This window comes from Pezoporus wallicus, unplaced genomic scaffold, assembly GCF_028554395.1.
Source record: "Pezoporus wallicus isolate ANWC-B61680 ecotype Strahan unplaced genomic scaffold, APGP_CSIRO_Pwel_v1 contig_13313, whole genome shotgun sequence".
In the NCBI taxonomy this organism is placed as follows: Eukaryota; Metazoa; Chordata; class Aves; order Psittaciformes; family Psittacidae; genus Pezoporus; species Pezoporus wallicus.
In genome coordinates, this window is record NW_026635649.1 from 101,467 (window position 1) to 119,170 (window position 17,704).

The 17,704-nt window shown below is 44.0% G+C and overlaps 1 protein-coding gene across 1 annotated transcript; it reads right to left on the minus strand.

Annotated features, from left to right (window-relative positions):
- Positions 1 to 36: 36 nt before the first annotated feature.
- Positions 37 to 16,507, minus strand: LRRC40 (leucine rich repeat containing 40). Its single transcript, XM_057397191.1, has 15 exons — positions 16,327 to 16,507; positions 15,593 to 15,774; positions 14,856 to 14,929; positions 13,828 to 13,957; positions 13,280 to 13,403; positions 12,341 to 12,483; positions 11,180 to 11,352; positions 10,804 to 10,894; positions 8,288 to 8,333; positions 6,628 to 6,736; positions 5,633 to 5,740; positions 3,362 to 3,472; positions 2,113 to 2,190; positions 1,209 to 1,394; positions 37 to 409 (listed from the first exon to the last, which is right to left on the minus strand). The coding sequence occupies exons 1-15, from the start codon at positions 16,475 to 16,477 to the stop codon at positions 304 to 306; spliced, it is 1,812 nt and encodes a 603-aa protein (XP_057253174.1). The 5' UTR covers positions 16,478 to 16,507; the 3' UTR covers positions 37 to 303.
- Positions 16,508 to 17,704: the final 1,197 nt, after the last annotated feature.

Sequence of the window (17,704 nt, forward strand, 5' to 3'; positions counted from 1 at the left end):
AATCAGCTTGATTGTAGAAAAAAATTGTCACATTACTGAAGGCAGCTCGCAGTGGCATCCTTTATCACAAAAAGTGTAAACGTGTGGTGCAGTACTTTAAAATGCACTCCTGAAACATGCAGCTCGAGGAGAAAACAGTTCATAGACAGTTCCTGCTACAAACGCTTCCCGGCACAGGCAGGGTAACAGGGAGTTGACGGAGGAGGAAGAAGGCAGGAAAACCCCACGGCATTTGGGGTCGGATAGGGCAGTGCTTCACTTGCACTGGGATGGCCCAGGCTGGCCAGGGCCTGTGCTGGTGCATCAGGTGGGAATGCGGCTCCGCAGGTACTCCAGCACGGCGGCCGTTCCTTTGGCCAGGATGGCTGCCCGTGGCGTGCGGAAAGGATTGCCCTCCAGCAGGAGTGTCCTGGAACGACAGAGGGAAACCCAGCTACTGCTTGTACCAACACGGTCACACACTCCACACGGATCTGAAATTCTTCATTCCTCTTCTGTAAGAAGAATTTTAATTCCTGCTTCCCTTGTTCACACTAATCATCTCAAACTCCCCTCGGGCAGGTTGAAGCCATTCCCCTTGTCCTGTCCCCACAGGCCCTTTGTCCAAAGTCCCTCTCCAGCTTTCTTGTTGGTTCCTTTAAGCACTGGGAGCTGCTATAAGGTCTCCCTTGAGACGTACCTGAAGTCTCTCTGGACAGTGTCCTTAAAGGGGGAAACCCCAAGAACCAGGAATGTGTTGTTTTTGACAAGACAGACTGCTTACACCGGGCATCTTTGAGGTGTATTATGCAGGGACATCCAGAGTCATGACTCATCATATGTTATTCAGAGGCTATCATCCTGCCTCTTACACCAAGTTATACACAGAGCTAAACGTACAGGCTGACAGTACAGCAGCTACCTGCCTGGCTGGTCTATAGGTGCACCGCCAGTGTGTTTGTACATAACCAGCTTAGGCTCTAACATGAAATTTCCACAGACCAACACACTCTTTCCATTGTCATAAAAATCATGACACTCCCCCCCCCAATTGAATAAACATGGAAGCAACTACACTGGTTTACAAGTGATAAGAGAGACCCTTTTTGTGCACTGAGACCTACACAATAATACACTGCCAATCAGTGCTTTTTCCTCTGACAACACATGCCCTGAACAAATGGGTCAGAACCTGTTTCCTAAACCATGTCATCACCTACAGAACACACCTCAGCGTTTCACAGTTTCCAAGCTCTGGTGGCACCTGAAGCAGGTCATTATTCTGAAGGTCCAGTGTTCCCAGCTTGTCCATCTTCTGTAGCTGCAGAGGGTCTATGGCCCCAACCTGATTGTTAGCCAGCAGGATCGTCTCCAGTGCTGGGATGCGATAAAGGACACTGGGAAATACTTTAAGTCTTCAAGAAGCAGAAGGCAAAACAATCAAAATCAGAAGTAGGGCATTAAAAATATTAGCAGCCTTTAAAATCAGACAGCATTGAAGCTTTAGCTGTTTAAGGAAATGGTTAAGGTTGCTCTGAAAGGAGACAGCATTCATTATCTTAGCTGGCACACAGAGAAAGAGGTCACCGAAATGTGTGCAGTGGCAGCTCAGCACCTCTAACGGTGTCACAGGCCAACCGTGGTCACTGAGTAAGGCTGGTGTGTCCCACAGAACACGACCCAGGGGTGTACCACCACCAGGAGAACAGTCAGATCCCTCCATCCTGCTGGGGCAGGGGCAGAGGGCTCCAGCCTAACCCTGCCTGGGCAGCAGCAGTGAGAGCAGATGCTCTCCAGGGCACCACTCATCTGCTTCCTGCAGCCCATTCCCCTCCTGTTCCTCCATCCCAGGGTCCTGCTGTACTCTGGCTGCCAAAGAGCAGTCCAGTTGAGGTCTGTGGTGGGATGCACTGATCAGAAGATTCTTTAATTCCTTTTTTAGCCAGGTCCAAAACTTATGTGGCAGAAAGTTCCAAAACTACACTATCCATTGTGTAGAGAAACAGAGTCACTGCATCAGTTTTAACCCCACAGCCAACTGATCAAGTGCCCCCTCACATCACAGGAAAATCATATTCAATTCAGCCCACTTATTTTGGTTATTATATTAAAAAACATATAAATAGTTCTCACCTATTGAAAGAAAGATTTATTATTTGCAGTCTTGTCAGTGCCTCCATCGCCTCAGGTAGAGATGTCAAGAAATTATTTCTGTGTATCAAATGAGGACAAACAATAATCACTAACTTCTACAAAGTTTTAGTTAAGAATCCACCAAGACAGAATGTGTGTATTCATCAGTGCCACCATAGGGTCTTACGCCAATTAACTGCTTCATAAAGGTGTTAAGACCATGCCTGGCTAACGCAAGCCAGGTTTGCATTTCCATTCCTGTCATAGGAGATGCAAAGTCTATCCTCTAAATATTCCCAAGTATTGCAAAGCATCTAACAAACAGCTCCACAAACCTGCCTGGAAAGTCAGCTCTGGGGGTTCAGAGGACAGTTGATGAAACTGTGCAGGTCCTGGTATCAAAGTGAAGCAGCAGGATAACTAAACCACTTAAAAATGCTGTAGCAATTTCTGGCTATGGTTACCATGGTGTTTTCCACAGCAGGAAGCCATTTGGAAGCTTCTTAAATACAAGGGGTTTGTTAGGATAAAGAAGGTCTGTCCTGAGTTTGACATAAAGAGCCATTCCAGGACAATAAAGACCACTCACTAAAAGATGCCCAAACTTAGACCTAAATTCTGAGACTTAAGACTCTCCTTGTAGCAGATGCTCCAGTCCCTTTGTCTTGGTGGCCCCTCACTCTCTCCAGGCACAGGCAGGATACTTTAAATCAGGCCAAAGCAAATGCCTGTCTCTGCAACTGTGCTTTGTGAAACACCAAAGGTAAACAAACACCAATGAGCTAATCCTGGTGTCTGCACAAATGCAGTGAGCATTTCTCAGGAGTTAGAAGGTAAAATGACAGTAACTCTCTCTTGCAAACAAAGTACCCACAGCCAGCATGACAAGCTTTGTACCATCACTGTTCTACTTCCCAGCTGCCCTCCAGGATTTCCTGGTGTGGGTTTCTTTTGTGGGGTCGTGGGGGCTGTTTTTAAATAGCAGCTTCACATCTCTGAGAACCTTCCAATGACTGAAGCAAGACCTTTCATCACAGCAAGGCTCAGAGCTTGTCCACTCAGGTTGTGCGGTTTTCTTTAACCGATGCCTAAATCTAGGCCACTTGCTGCTTCTGATCTGCCAGGCACCCAATGCCGTGGAGGCAGTTTGGGATATGAAGAATTATTTCAGTACTGCTATAACAGATGGTGGTTTAAACAGGCATGAAAATGAGTTACCCAGAAAGGAAGTCCAACACACGTCACAAACCTGATATCCAAATGTGTCAATTTATGGAGCATGCAAAGCTCGGGGGAAATGGAGGAGATTTTATTGAAGGCCAGGCTGACATCACAAACTGAGTCTTTCAGCTCCACAATCCTGAAACCAAATATAAGTATGTTTTATTATGTAAGATCAGGTTTGCATTCTATTGTCTAAGTTACCAAAAAGAAAACAAAACCCTGAGGTATTCTACAACTCCAGGACACTCTGTGCTTCCTGACATTTCAGAAACAATTCTGAGCAAAGACAATGGAAACTTCACCTGTGAAGGCTGCCTGTCCTGGAGCCTTCACCTGATGTGAAGACAGAGCTCATCTGAAGCTATCAGAATGGTAAATTTTCTCTCAGTGATAAACAGAGCAAATTTTATTACAAAAAACTACTCACTTCATTGCAGCTGAGAGGTACTGCAGAAGCCATGGCAGAGATGACCATCACTGCCATCTGCTGCCCTGGAAGTGTTTTAACCCATGCTCTTCAGCAGTCAAACAAAAGGAGATTGTTCTTTTAGAAGCATAGAATGGTTTGGGTTGGAAGGGACCTTAGAAAACACCTAGGTCATTCTGTTCCACCCCTCTGCCATTACAAATCCGAGGAAACAGCATTTGCTGCTTCTTGTAAAAAGGTATTTTCAGATGCTTTGGTGTACAGTATTTAACAGATCCAAAAGTTAGCTGCTGAATCCCTGTAACAACCTCTACTTTAGCGCTAAACCCAAAAGATAATTAAATGAGAAAATACTCATCTCTCCCACCTGGATGCCACTGAATTCTCTGGCACCCAGCAGCTGCACACCCACACCCACCCCAGTGAACACAACAGCCTCCAGCACAGGGAAAAGTGTGGGATGCACAAGCACCACCTCACTAAATTGATTCTAGAAATTGAACTGAAAAAAGAGTTTTAACTATGAGAAAGAGATCGCATCTCTTCAAGTTCTATGTGCTAAAGGTTAAATGTGCAGCACGCTTGTGTCCAAGAATGGAAATCAGTTCCACCCACAAATGTGTTGCTAGCCTAAAAAAAGTTTTCATGATTTTCTTGGGCCACCAGAGATGAAGTAACCTTCCTCCATAAACAAAAATGCTATTTATTCCCATTTGTGCCAAGAGAAACCTTTTCCCTGACTGTGATGACATAACAAGTGCAGTAACATCAAATGCTGTGTGATGGGACACAAACCTAACAAGGAGAGGCATGGAAACTGTTCATGCTTCCTTAAAAAAAACAACCAAACAATTACACTTCCTGAAGAAACTGAATTTAAATAGAACCCCAGGTACAGTACAGTTATTGCTCAGTAAGACCAATCAAACCCCACTTGCAGCACTATCTGCATTTCTGGTGTCCTCAATGGAAGAAGGACATGGGCCGTTGGAGCAAGTCCAGAGAAGACCACAAGAATGATCAGGGGCTGGAGCACCTCCCATATCAAGACAGGCTGAGAACATTGGAGCGGTTCAGCCTGGAGAAGCTGCGTAGACACCTCAGAGCAGCTTCCAGTGTCTGAAGGGGGCTACAAGGATTCTGGAAAGGGACTCTTCATTAGAGATAGTAACAATAGGACAAGGGGTGATGGGTTCAAACTGAAACAAGGGAGGTTGAGATAAGCTTTTAGGCAAAAGCTCTTCCCTGGGAGGGTGCTGAGGCGCTGGCACAGGGTGCCCAGAGAAGCTGTGGCTGCCCCATCCCTGGCAGTGTTCAAGGCCAGGTTGGACACAGGGGCTTGGAGCAAGCTGCTCTAGTGGAAGGTGTCCCTGCCTGTGGCAGGGGTTGGAGCTGGAGGAGCATTAAGTTCCCTTCCAACCCAAACCATTCTATGGTTCTATGATAATGAAGTGGTGAATCCACACAGATTATCTTCACATAGGAAAAAAATGCTCCCTAGAGAAAACAATCCCCCAGTGTGGTTAAGCACCAGCACTTCATTATTGTGAGAAGTCACATCCACCCCTCTCAATTCACCTTAGCAAAGCAAGATGAAAACCAACACGGAATGAAAGCACCACTGAGTAGAACCAAGCTTCTTTTTACTGCCATCTTCCTGCCCATCAGTGACCCGCAGCACGCTACTCGTACTAGAAACATGAGTGTATTATCCAGCATCTCAATTACACTTTTGTTTGTGTGCCTGTGTGTACACAAACAAATGCACAGCATGAAGTGTAAATACACCTGATGAGGAATATCACAGGATGCTGAGGAACAAAAGTAAGAAAGAAAGCCACACAGAGAGAATAACCTTCACAACAGTACCTTGGAGGAACTTCACTCAGCTGGTTTTTGCTGAAGTTGATCATGGTGACAGGATTGCTTCTGACTGCATTGAACATTTCATCAGGAATCACAGCTGCCTGTTTCTCACTGAACAATGGAAAGCATTTCGCTGAGTAACACAAGTCAAACGTTTCCTGTTTATTAGCCAGACATTTTAATCTTTCAGAAGATGAGTAGTAGAATAGATAAAGAAATATCTACAACTTAAAATTCTTGCAAAGCTGTTAATCAGAAAGCTACTAACCACTGTGCCATGTTATGTGGCATCCGGGTGACAATATCATTTCACATCGGTGCACTGATCTGTTACCATACTTAAGAAAAGTCAGTAAGAGCTGAGCTACGTCACTACCTCAACACACCTGCGGATGCTGCATGTTGGGCCAGAAAGCATGGCAAGATTGGCATGAAACAGGTTTCCCCCTCTCAGCTAAGGAAACACCCCCAGCACAACAGCAGGTAACTACTCACTGTGGGGCTCCTGAACATTTGTGGTGACCGAAGCCACATCAGCCCTTTCACCACTAAGGTCCCTGCCACGTCCCAGCCTTCACCAGCACTTTGCATTTCACCCAGCAGTTCTCAGTATATCAGGGTTTCTTCCCCCTTCCCAACCTAACAACTCATGTTGTTGGTTACATTTAAGAACTAACTGGAGAAACTCATGTACTACAAGGTGTTCTGATACTTAATGGAAATTGGTAAGGAAGTTTAAAAGGTACTAAAAGCACCTGAAGGTATGAAGTGTTTCAGTGATTTAAAATGAATATTACTGTGGAATATTTGATAATACAAACAAATAATTAAAACTCTGCAATTCAAACCTATTCCTGAGCACACATATTGAAGTGAAAATTGCACAAATGCAGCAGGATTTGCACACAAGTTGATATATGTCATACGGACTAAAAAAAGGGGAAAAAAATACAAGTGTTCTTACAACCTTAGAAATAGGCAGTATTCAACACACATACCTGTATTCCAACAGTTTCAATGTGGTTATGGTGTGCATGTTAATCCTGGACTCACTTGGAAGCGTCATGGCTGTCACAGGAGGCTCCTCATTTGAGCTGGTTACATCATCTACAGGTAACAAACATGTACAGTCACACAGACTGCAGGCTGCCAGCAGATGCGGTATCCTAGACAGGGAGGTTTCGTGTCCCTAGTCACCTGCCACCACCCCTTTTAATTCTTCCTGTGTTCCTGCTCAACTGGATATTAAGTGATTCAGAATATTTCCAAGTATTCTCTAGTAAAGGCTCTCTGTAATCTTGGGTTTCTGGTTTGTTTGGGTTTGTTGGGCTTTTAGGAGGGGAGAGGAGAGGGGTTGATGTGAATTTTAAAAGATAGGGAGCAATGGAGATGCTACACTAGTGAAGAACTTGTGTAGGCAGCTGCCTCCATGGGAATGGGAGCTAGAAACAAACAGGGAATTTGGGCTAGAAATGATGATCTAGATCTATTGTCTCCAGAACAGCAAATCTGACCACAACATTAACATTTATAAACCATCATCACACCCTCCTCTGTTACAATCACACAGAAAAGCCTTTGGTGCTGCAAGGGCTACTTGGAACACTTAAGAAATGCAGTTTAAAAGCACTGCTCTGCACATCTGAGGTGCGGCCTCACACGCGTAAGCAGGGTGAAGCTCAGTTTAAAGTCTAAAGCAGTGATAAATCCAACTTCCACTAAAAGAAATTGAACAAAACTCCTTGAAAATCGGCAGCAGTCACTAATAGAAGTCGACCAACAGTTGTCCTTAACCACAACTAGTTGTCCTTTCACTAGGGAAGGTCAAAAGGGTCAAACCCAAGTTTTTTTCCCCATTTAAACCTTTACAGAAACAGCACTCCTACTGTTCTAGCTCCAACTTAGATGCCACAGCATGCAGAATAAACTCATAAGCATTGCTGTTGAGCAGGACATCAGCTAATTTTATTACCCACAATTACATTATCTACTGTACTTCACCAGATAAGCTTCTGAGCATGTACTCTGGCATTCAATTAATTTTTGTCAAGTTAATATGTCACATTTGCATGGAACCTGATGTTTGGAAGCAATTTTACACGCTGCAGTAGCCTAACTAATACTGCCATCCTCTGGCAGAGGGAGAGAAAACCCACTGAAATAAAAGGAAAATTCCCACATACCATTTTCAATAAAGGCTGCTTGCATGAATTATCAAGGCCCTTTCTAAATTAAGAGGTTAAGCATACTTTGCCATCTAAGTGCAGCATAATCCCTTCCATATGATATTTAACATGACACGTGAACTCAGTCGTTTTGCCTTATGTAAACTTGCCATCATGTTCAGAGACAAAATAAGAGAAGCTACTGGAATTCCTCATGTAAAATGCATAAAGGAACCAGGGGGAAAACACTGAACATTATTTTTCTAAATGATACTCCTCAACAAGCAATGTCTGTCAGTCAGTATTATCTAGTAGAGTAAGAAAAAGGAACAGCATGGAAATATAAGAGCAAACTGCCGAGTAAAGAAAACTCAGGGTAATTGCAGGGTAACTGGAGAAACTTGGATTTAAACAGACACCCTCAACAGGTTCCAATTCATTTTCATTTCTTACACAGATTCTCTTCAAAATGCAATGCAACAGAGCAACATACCTTGGATTTTGCTTCTCAGGTATTTCAGAAGCTCCTGGGTGCCTTTCTTCAAAATAGAGAAAAAAAACGAAGTCAGGAAAGTCTTTGCCAGGCAGTGTCTATGTATCCGTTCTGACAGTGAGGAATGACAATTCCAGTCACACATGTGGAGCCCACAGCACTGGCGACTAAAACCCACCTAATGCTTCCCACAGGAAATCCCTCTTCACAGCAACTTTGAACTTGCTTATTTACAAGTTCGGTTTCGTACTCCAGCCTGACCTCAGGCTCCACAGTTTCAGCTCTGTATCTGAAGCAGATAGGCACTTCCAAGAGCAAGGAAAAACGTTCAAATGAACTTAATCTTCCCTTTAAAAAGGTCTGGTGTAATTGGGCTTTGGAGCACACACGTAGATTTGTCAGGGAAGCTAATTGTTCAGTATTCTGCTAACTTCTTATGTCCAAAATGATATATATTGGTAAAACACTACAGCTGACATCATTTGCATGGATTTTTAACAGCTCAGCTCTCCAAAGACTTGACTTTCAGTCCTCTCATAACATCTTCTACTGGTCAAACACAGCTACTGGCTGCACAATCTACTAGTAAGTAAGTATAACCTCATCTAGCCCATTTGGTTTAGGATAAAGCTAGGTTTTCCCTCTGATTTTACATGCTTTATAACCAGGGACTGAACTAAACTGCTGAATACAAATTAACATATCTCATTCTAGCTGACATATGTGTTACACACAGTAAGAGACTGGTTGATCTGAATGCAGACGGAACAAAGAAAACGTGGAAGCTGGAAAGGAAGGAACTCTCACCTGGAATCTGATGAGATGACAGAAACAGAAGATAAAAGACTGAGAAAGAGACGCCTTAGGAGACCAGGAGTGACTGCAGGCATGTACTGAGCAAGTAGAGGGAAGCCAGGATAGAAGAACCAGGAAACTTTTAAGGAAAAGGTGAAGGTCAAAGGGGAAGTTGAGTAACAGTTACATGGCTTGCACAGAGAGAAGAGCAGGTAAAACACAGCTCAACAGCTAGGTGATGGTAAGTTATGCAAAAAGGAGAGACCAGAATTTAACAGAAACTGACTGGAAATTCACCAAGAAACAAGAATGAATTTGGGACCAGAACAAGAAGCCTGAGAAACAGGGATTGATGAGCTGGAGCAGGGGTGGACAAGGGCAGAACAGGTGCCTGCTAGACTGTTCTTACCCCCGGGCCCTGCCAATCCATAATCTCAGCATTTCCCTGCTTCTAAGAAGCGCTTGTGGAACTGCACAAGCTTCAGCAATTACTCCTCTAAATCAAGTGTAAAAAATCTACTCCATTTAAAATTCTCCAAAATACTCCACTTAAAAAATCTACTAACCATTTAAAATTGCAGTTACATGAAATTACAGTGTTGGTAATGGATCAAGACAGTGTAAGTATAAAACACTGTGATGGAATCCTCATACCTCTCATTGCTACAAATCTGAAATACACACAGGAAGTTACACACATCCGTGCTCCTATATTTCAAAGACAGTAAACCCTTGGAAGCCAGGGTACCAGAAGTTAAGTAACCAGGAACCCTAACTCACACTCCTTTGCAGGTACATTTTAAGCCAATTTTGAACTCTGGAATCATCTATGACTTCATCCACTGGAGCCCTGCTCCTTAATTTAGTGCATACAGTGCTCAGTTAATCAGATACACAATGTTTTCTCCCTTCTGACAGATACTACAAAATTCCCTTTCAACAGTCTTCGGTATTGCTTATTTTTAGAGTATCACAGAGCTTTGTAAGCTTTTACTTTATAACACCAGTAAAACCACAGGAACATATATAACTCCTATGAGAAGAGAGGCCTACTGGGGAGCAAAGAGGGAATTCTACAGCAGCATCAGTGCCTATGCTCCAGCCTCCCTCCTGCCCTATGTACTTGTTTCCTCATGCACATCTCACGCCTTCACTCTGCTGGTTACCTACACAAAGAACACAGGTCTGAGGTTCAGGTTATCCTAAACAAAAGGTAGTACATCAGACTGTCATTGCCCAAAATGCATCTGCCATCGAATATACTCTGGAGATGGATCATAGAGCCTTGTATCAGGCGAGTAGGAGATGAACAGATATCCACACTCCTCTAGGAAAAGCCTGATGTATAGTACTCACATAGCATTGCAAGGAACTGTGACTGCTGCAGGATTAGGCAGGAGACAGCTGAACTATCGCTCTTTTCCCAGACATCCATTGCTTCATTTGCAATATATATTACAACTTCTGAGGCAAATCTGAAACATGTCCTACAATGCAACAACCTCCTTTACTCCCCCGTCCTCATGGTCTGACGCACTGCATCAGACTCCAGTGGAAACAGCACCCAAATCACAATATGCACAGATAAGAGGCAGATTAAAGTTACAAAGGCTATGTGGCATCTGGATGTATTCTGACTGTTTCTAATGTTCTGGCTACACAACCAGGATAACTTACGTAAGCAACAACACCAAACTTTACATGCTGCCTCTATTGCTTACTTGCAGAAGGTCTCTTCGAATGGTCCTCAAAGGATTTCCGTCTAATGCCAGGAATTTCAACTGGGGAAGGTTCCCCAGTGTGTAAGGCAACCTGCAAATGGAAACATCTCATTTCAGAGCAGCCTCAAAACAATTTCTAAAAGGATTTGGCAATGGTTCGCCAGATGGCATGGTACTCTGAAGCTCAGGCTCAGGTAAAGAGATACAGAACATATAATTAATAAATTACACAACATAGAAAGGGCTCCTTCATTTTATGATCGAGTCCTTTTTTAATTACATATCACAAAGTGCAATGCAGGAGCTACAGAATGAGCTATCATCAGATGTCATTAGCTGTGCCTCATCACAGCCACAACGCAGTTTTTAATATTACCTACTGATATCATTGTTGGAGAGGTCAAGTCGCTCCAGTTTCTGAAGCAGAGCAATTTCATCAGGAACTGATTTTATCTTGTTGTCTCTGAGTTCCAGCACAGAAAGGGAAATCAGATGCTTCAGATTCTCTGCATTTAATATTTCAATCTGATTTTCACCAGCATGCAATTCCTATGGAAACAAAGATCACCCACAATTATGTTACTCTACTGATCTCCTAAATCATGACACTGGCAAAAATATGCAGTGATGTGGAGAAAATGTAGATCTCAATTCCCTTTCATCTGCATATGAAATACCAAAGTCTCCAAAGATCCAGGCACACTAGTCTGAACTTAGCTTTTTGTCACCACTGTGGAACCCTCAGCTTTGAGTTCCAAGCTAGGAGTAAATCTGCCCCATCTTCAAGAACTTGACAATGCCTTTATTCGAGAAGTTTCTTAATTTCCAAGTTACAGGAAGTTGAGAGGGTAGCTCCCCCTCTTCCTACTGGAAATGTAATTGGGAATAATTTTGTTATAAAATGCTGAAAAAGCTTGGAATTTTAACTACTGAGTTCAGAGTTATGCACAACTAAAGCATGTGCACTCTTTGATTGATGTTGGCATTGGGAACAACGCAGTGGTACAGGCATTCATTTAGCCCATTCACTTTGCTATTATTAGTTGAGTAACCAACTTCTGATGTTCTGAAACAGGCAATTTTCAATTTTAAACATACTGGGAATTAAGACTGCAAAATATCCAGGAGATCTGATTATCCTAAAAGGAGAAATAAAAAGTATACTTTCTCTGCAGTTACAAAGGAAGAAAACGATCATGAACAAAGTAAATTTATCTAGAAAATGTTCCTAGAGAGAAAAAATAACTGTAGCAAGACAACACTAGATCCAGTTTTCAGTCATTCCTCTTCTAAATATTTCTTTTCTTTCCCAAATCTGAAGAGTAATGCTGCAAATTTGTCTCTCACATGATCTTAGGATTGACCAATATGGACTATAAGAGTAACTGCAGACAGGGGTGTATTAAACAGAGTTTTAAACACAACTTTTGATCATAGCACTTCACAAGAATTTGTGTTTAAGTTGTTATTTTAAGTTTACAGAAAATACCCTTTTTTCTGTACCAAAATACAGCATACCAGCCATTTCAGACCTTACCTTTAGTAACTCACAGGAGGGAAATTCTGGTAAGGAACGCAGTTTATTCTTTCTCAGATAAAGTTGTTCCAAAGATGCCATAGTTGCAAGTTTAGGAGGTACCGTTTCCAGGTAGTTTTTAGTACAATCCAGTTGTCTCAAGCCTACAGAAAGAAGTGTGCAGTGACATACAGAGAAGTAAGAGAATATAAAAATTGCATTGTATGGAAGCATAAATATCCTGAGGCTTAAAATAAGCAGAAGAACATTTTGTCAAACAGAATTTTGGAAGATATCAAATCAGTCAGCATCAATGTTTCTGAAACGAAGGCATCTGCTTTTCACTTATTCTTCACAGAACATTCTGGAATGCTTTCAATGACACTGCCAAAAACTCACTGTTGTCAATAAAGGGTCTAACCATTGCAGACCATCTCAGAAAGATCTGCAAGTCATTTCTACAGCACTTATAAAAGCTGCTCCTCTAGAGCTGCCTCAGCTATTAATATCTGCATTTCCTATCAACCACTACTCAGCTTGATATTTAACATTCAAGTGTTACAAGTCAACTTTGTCACTCCAATTTATGTTTTTCCTCTCCAGTAATTTTAACTGTCTCTCATTTATGCTTTATTTTCCACTCAAACTGTGCATTAGAGAAAAAAAAAGTCAGATTTCTTATTGCAGCCATAAGGCTAATAACCTCTAAGCAGAACTAGGTTAATCCTTTACACCTTTCTGATCATTCCACACCCCATTTATCAGGAAATACGAACCATAAGAGGACTCAAGCTGGATATACACTAGCTGTAACTGACTTTTTTAGATCACGCTGAACTAATACTCTTGAGAACACAGTAACTCTTTAAGCATGTATTTCTTAAAGCCTGAATAACATGCACTACATTTCTGAACACAAGTACAGAGCTGGCTGCATGGCATCTGAAGAAACTGGTTTACTTTTCATGGCGCTGAGGTCAGCAGGCAGGCTCTGGAGCTGGTTACAAGCCAGATTGAGTCGCACCAAGTTAATGAGCAGAGCAAAACTTGTTGGAATGTCTGTGAGATGGTTGTTGGACACATCCTGAAGATTAAAAAAGGAGAGAGAGAGAAAGAGGCCAGAAATAGAGTTGTTTAAAATATCCCATGAGTATGACTACTGCAAAGTTAATTACTGGCAGAACATTAAAATGAGATGGCTGACATATTCAGGATCAACCTGGCAGGAATGTGAATAGAAGAAACAAGTCTCCTGTGACTGAGAAATCACAAAGGATGTGATTTTTCTTACAATATTTGTCAAACCAAGAGCAAACCTTGGTTTCAAGCAAGGAAACAGCAAACCAACAACCCACCATGTAGTAACTGAAACTGACAACCTACATAAGTCCTTAAACATTCACAAAGTTCTGTGCCTTAGACATAGAGGGTTTTAATCAGCAGTAACAAAAGGTGGGGAAATCAGCCCTTCTGCACAAATAAACATTTTTCAAAGAGCTGCAACTTACTAATTCCTCTAAACTGACAAGTTGGCCAAACCCATCTGGCAAGACACTCAGCTCATTGTGGTGAAGAAGGAGGCTCTTCAAATGTGACAGCTGCAGCAGCTCTTCTGGGATACTTTTCAGTTTGTTGTGGCTAAACACAAAGAGAAAAGCAATTACTGAGTCGTTTTAAGGAAGTAACTGCTGCAGACACTCCTGTTACCTGATCCTACCCGTCGCTGCTATCAGCAGGGTGATCTCAGGCACCCATGGCCTGTTGAAACACAAACTCTTCAGAGCCTAGAGCACAGAGCATGGAGCACACCCAGCACAGGGAATTCCGTGCTGGCACAGACTATTAATTCCATCCAGAAGGAGAAAGGCTTCTGCAACCCACTCCCATGCTGCAGCCTGCACATGTACTTGCTGCTCAAGATACCATCACCTTGAAGAAAAATCTGTCTCCTACAACTGTCACAGCCTTCCACAATGGATTAGTTTCCTGGGAGAAATTAATCCTATTTACTTCTTCAAGAATTCCTTTTATCCTCATCTGAATTTGCTGTATCCCAGCAGGATCTCTGTTTGTTTGATGTACTTCACACACAGAGAGGCAGCATACCCTCCTTCTTCTTGTGCCCTAGTTTACAAAACTACTCCAGTAAACAGAGGATGATGAACTTTCCAGCATGAACGAGAACAATACAGTTCTTTACAATGTATATTTTTCATGAAAAAAAAGTATGTTTATACTCAAAGCTGCCAGAATGAACCAAATGAATGTAGATACTGCTTTTGTGTGCTTATTCAAAGTATCAGTTTTCACCCTCCAAGTGAGACCATGGCTTTGAATTTCAGTGAAACAAAACTTTAACAAAGTTAAGGTTATCATTTTTGATCCAAAACTTACAATTCTCAATCTACTAATATTCTCTTGTTGAAAATCTGAAATCAGTATCTGAAAGAAAACTTGATATCCTGCAATCTCTTATTCACCCTGTCAAAGTCACTGTGGTATTTCTCACATTCCAGTTTTGTAACGTGTAATTTACCTGACATCAAGTTTCTGAAGGTTCTCTAACTGTCCTAAAGCAGAAGGCAGGGATGTCAGTTGATTATCGTGCACCTGGAAAAGAAAGTTTTGAGCACACAGTTACTAATTTGTACCATGTAGGTTTCCTTTCCCAGAAACAAATCAAGCTAACCTAAACACAGCGTAATTTTGTACACAGTAACAGCTACATACATGCCTCAAAGCAAGTACCAACAGTAGCTCTGCAACTGCCAAGTTGCAAAATTCGACTTAATTAAAACTAAGAGAGTAGATATGATCTTTCTACAGAACAGCACCCACTATCAGCATATAAACTGATAAAAGAGTGATCTGTAACAACCTTTTCTGTATCCTGAGAATACACAAGTGCCAATTCTACACATCCACTGCTGCAGGCAAATGCAAAACAAAGATCGGGTTAAAACTTAAACAGGGGAAGTTTAGATTGGATATAAGGAAGAAATTCTTTCCTGTTAGGGTGGTGAGGCACTGGAATGGATTGCCCAGGGAAGTCGTGAATACTCCATCCCTGGCAGTGTTCAGGGCCAGGTTGGACGAAGCCTTGGGTGTCATGGTTTAGTGTGAGGTGTCCCTGCCCATGGCAGGGAGGTTGGAACTGGATGATCTTAGAGTCTTTTCCAACCCTAACTATTCTATGATTCTATCTACGGCTCTGTTTATTTCCCCTTCTATGGGGAGAGCACAGTCCTACTGTAATAGGATCACTGTACTTACATCCAGAACAGTGAGTGCAGGCAGAAGTTTGACATCCTCTGAAAGACACTGCAGCTTGTTTGAAGCCAGTATCAGCTTGGTCAGATCTGTTTGCTCCCACCAGCGATCCGCAGCACCAAAAGAGAGATTCTGACGAGCTTCCTCTGGAGTATCCAAGTTTATCCGCCACACATGCTGAGGCACTACACAGACAAACACACAAGTGTCAACCAACATCTTCAGGTGCTTACTCTCAAATTTACACCATCATAATGCTTTTCATACACGCATATGGGCAACTGGGTTTCTACAGACGTTTTACCAGACCTGACAATAACAAGGTGACGGCAATCTATTAAGTTCATCTGCAGATGGCAGGAAGCATTCATTGCTGTTGCTCCCTCCGTATCTTTCCTGTCCTGCCCGGATGGCACCGCCTAGCGCAAACCCAGCCACAGGACGGACACAAGCCCGCGGGATCGCCCAGCACACAGAGCACCTGAAGCCACAGCTGTGGCTTTCGGAAGCGCCGAGGGCCTGGCCCAACCGCAGCCGCTCTCCCCCGGGCTCCCACCCCTCCGCATCAGGCCCCGCAGCTCCGCCGCCCGCAGTGAGACAGCAGCCCCGGCTCGGCGCGGCTGAGGCGCGGGACGGAGGGCTGGAACCGCCCGCTACAGGGAGAACAAGGAGCGCTGCGATCCCGCCGCAAGGCGCTGAGCCGCCCCAGGCTGATGGGGCCGGCTGCCCGCGCTCACCCTCACTGAGGTTCCGGCCCGACAGGTTCAGCTGCCCGCTCTTCCGAGCCGCCCGGATCAGACCCTGCGGCACGGCGGGGCCCGGCTCCGCCGCCTCCCGCATGAACACAGCGCGGGGGTCCGCAGCCCGCGCTCTCCGCGCCGCCGCCATCCCTCGCCGGGGCCGCGCCGGCACCTCCCCAGCGCCGCTGAACAGGCGGGGCCTGGCGGGGGCCCTCGGGAAGGGCCGCGGCTCCGGCAGCCGCCCCGCGATGTCCCGGCTCCGGGCGCCGCCATTTGCCGCCGGCCGCGCGCGTTCCGGGCACGGCGTCGAAATGGTGCCGGACACGGAGCGGGGCCGGCCCGCGGGCGCTCAGCCCGTCCCGGGGGGCAGCGGGGCCCAGAGTGCCGGCTGCCCCTAAGCCCCGCAACCGGGCTGTCGCCCCCTGCGAGAACAGCGCCGCCATTTCCACACCAGGCTGGCCTCAGCGCTGCCCTGTGTGGTTTCCATCCTCCAGATCGACATGAAGTTCTGTCCGTGGCTCCCTCCAACACGTGGGATGACAAAGAAATCCCGTCCCCTCAACAGCAGTGATGTATACTGTACATCCGCCGCTGGTATTGTTAATGTACATATTAGGATCTTGAACATGGACTTGATTCTGTTCATAAGATCAAAGGAGAACATCCAGGATGGATTATACCAAGAATGAGTTACCTGACAGCTTGGCAAAGTGACTGTTTGATTAACCAGCTTGGCAAAGAAACTGACTTTTAAGGTGTCCTGAAGTGAACTGTCTTCATTATAATACTAAAAATCACACCCACAGGTCAAAAAAGACCCTGGTCCAGCTGAACACCCCACCTCTGAGCTTGTGGAGTGATTCAAGAGATGGCACAGCAAGTATTGTAATTATATGGCACTTTTTTATCAACTTGCTGTTTTCCATTTCCCCTTTAGTCCACAGCTTGCAAACTGAATAGAAACATTAGACTGAACAATCCTACCAATGCTAGAGGTTAACAGGGACCTCTGTCTGCTGTTTATCCACAACTCAGGAGTGATATTTCCCGATCCCACCAGCTTCTCCTGGTGGGAAGGATGGGAAAGGAGTGTCTCCACCTCAATCACTAGAGAATTTAGCTGTGGCTCTTTCTACTTCTCATTTTTCACAAACACAAGGTTTGTGTTCCAAACATTTGTGTTCCACACTGCCCTTTTTGAAAAAAACTAATAACAGTGCCAAACAAGATAAAAGTAACTAGCTAAGGACCAAATACGTTAGGTAAATAAGTATGTGACTCAAGAAACTGTCCTGCTTCAGGCGCTAACACTTGAGGAAGGGTTTTGGCCTCATTAGCTTTCTACTGCTGCTCTGTAATTCCCTTTTTCTGTCTC

What these genes read in the sequence shown, in the direction of transcription:
- LRRC40 (XM_057397191.1), bottom strand. Translation starts at nt 16,477, where the DNA reads ATGGCGGCGGCGCGGAGAGCGCGGGCTGCGGACCCCCGCGCTGTGTTC. An exon ending in TGACCTCAGCGCCATGAAAA is followed by an intron (nt 12,484 to 13,279) that starts GTAAACCAGTTT and finishes TTCTTTCTGTAG; the next exon opens with GCTTGAGACAACTGGATTGT. An exon ending in TTGACACATTTGGATATCAG is followed by an intron (nt 2,191 to 3,361) that starts GTTTGTGACGTG and finishes TTTGATACACAG; the next exon opens with AAATAATTTCTTGACATCTC.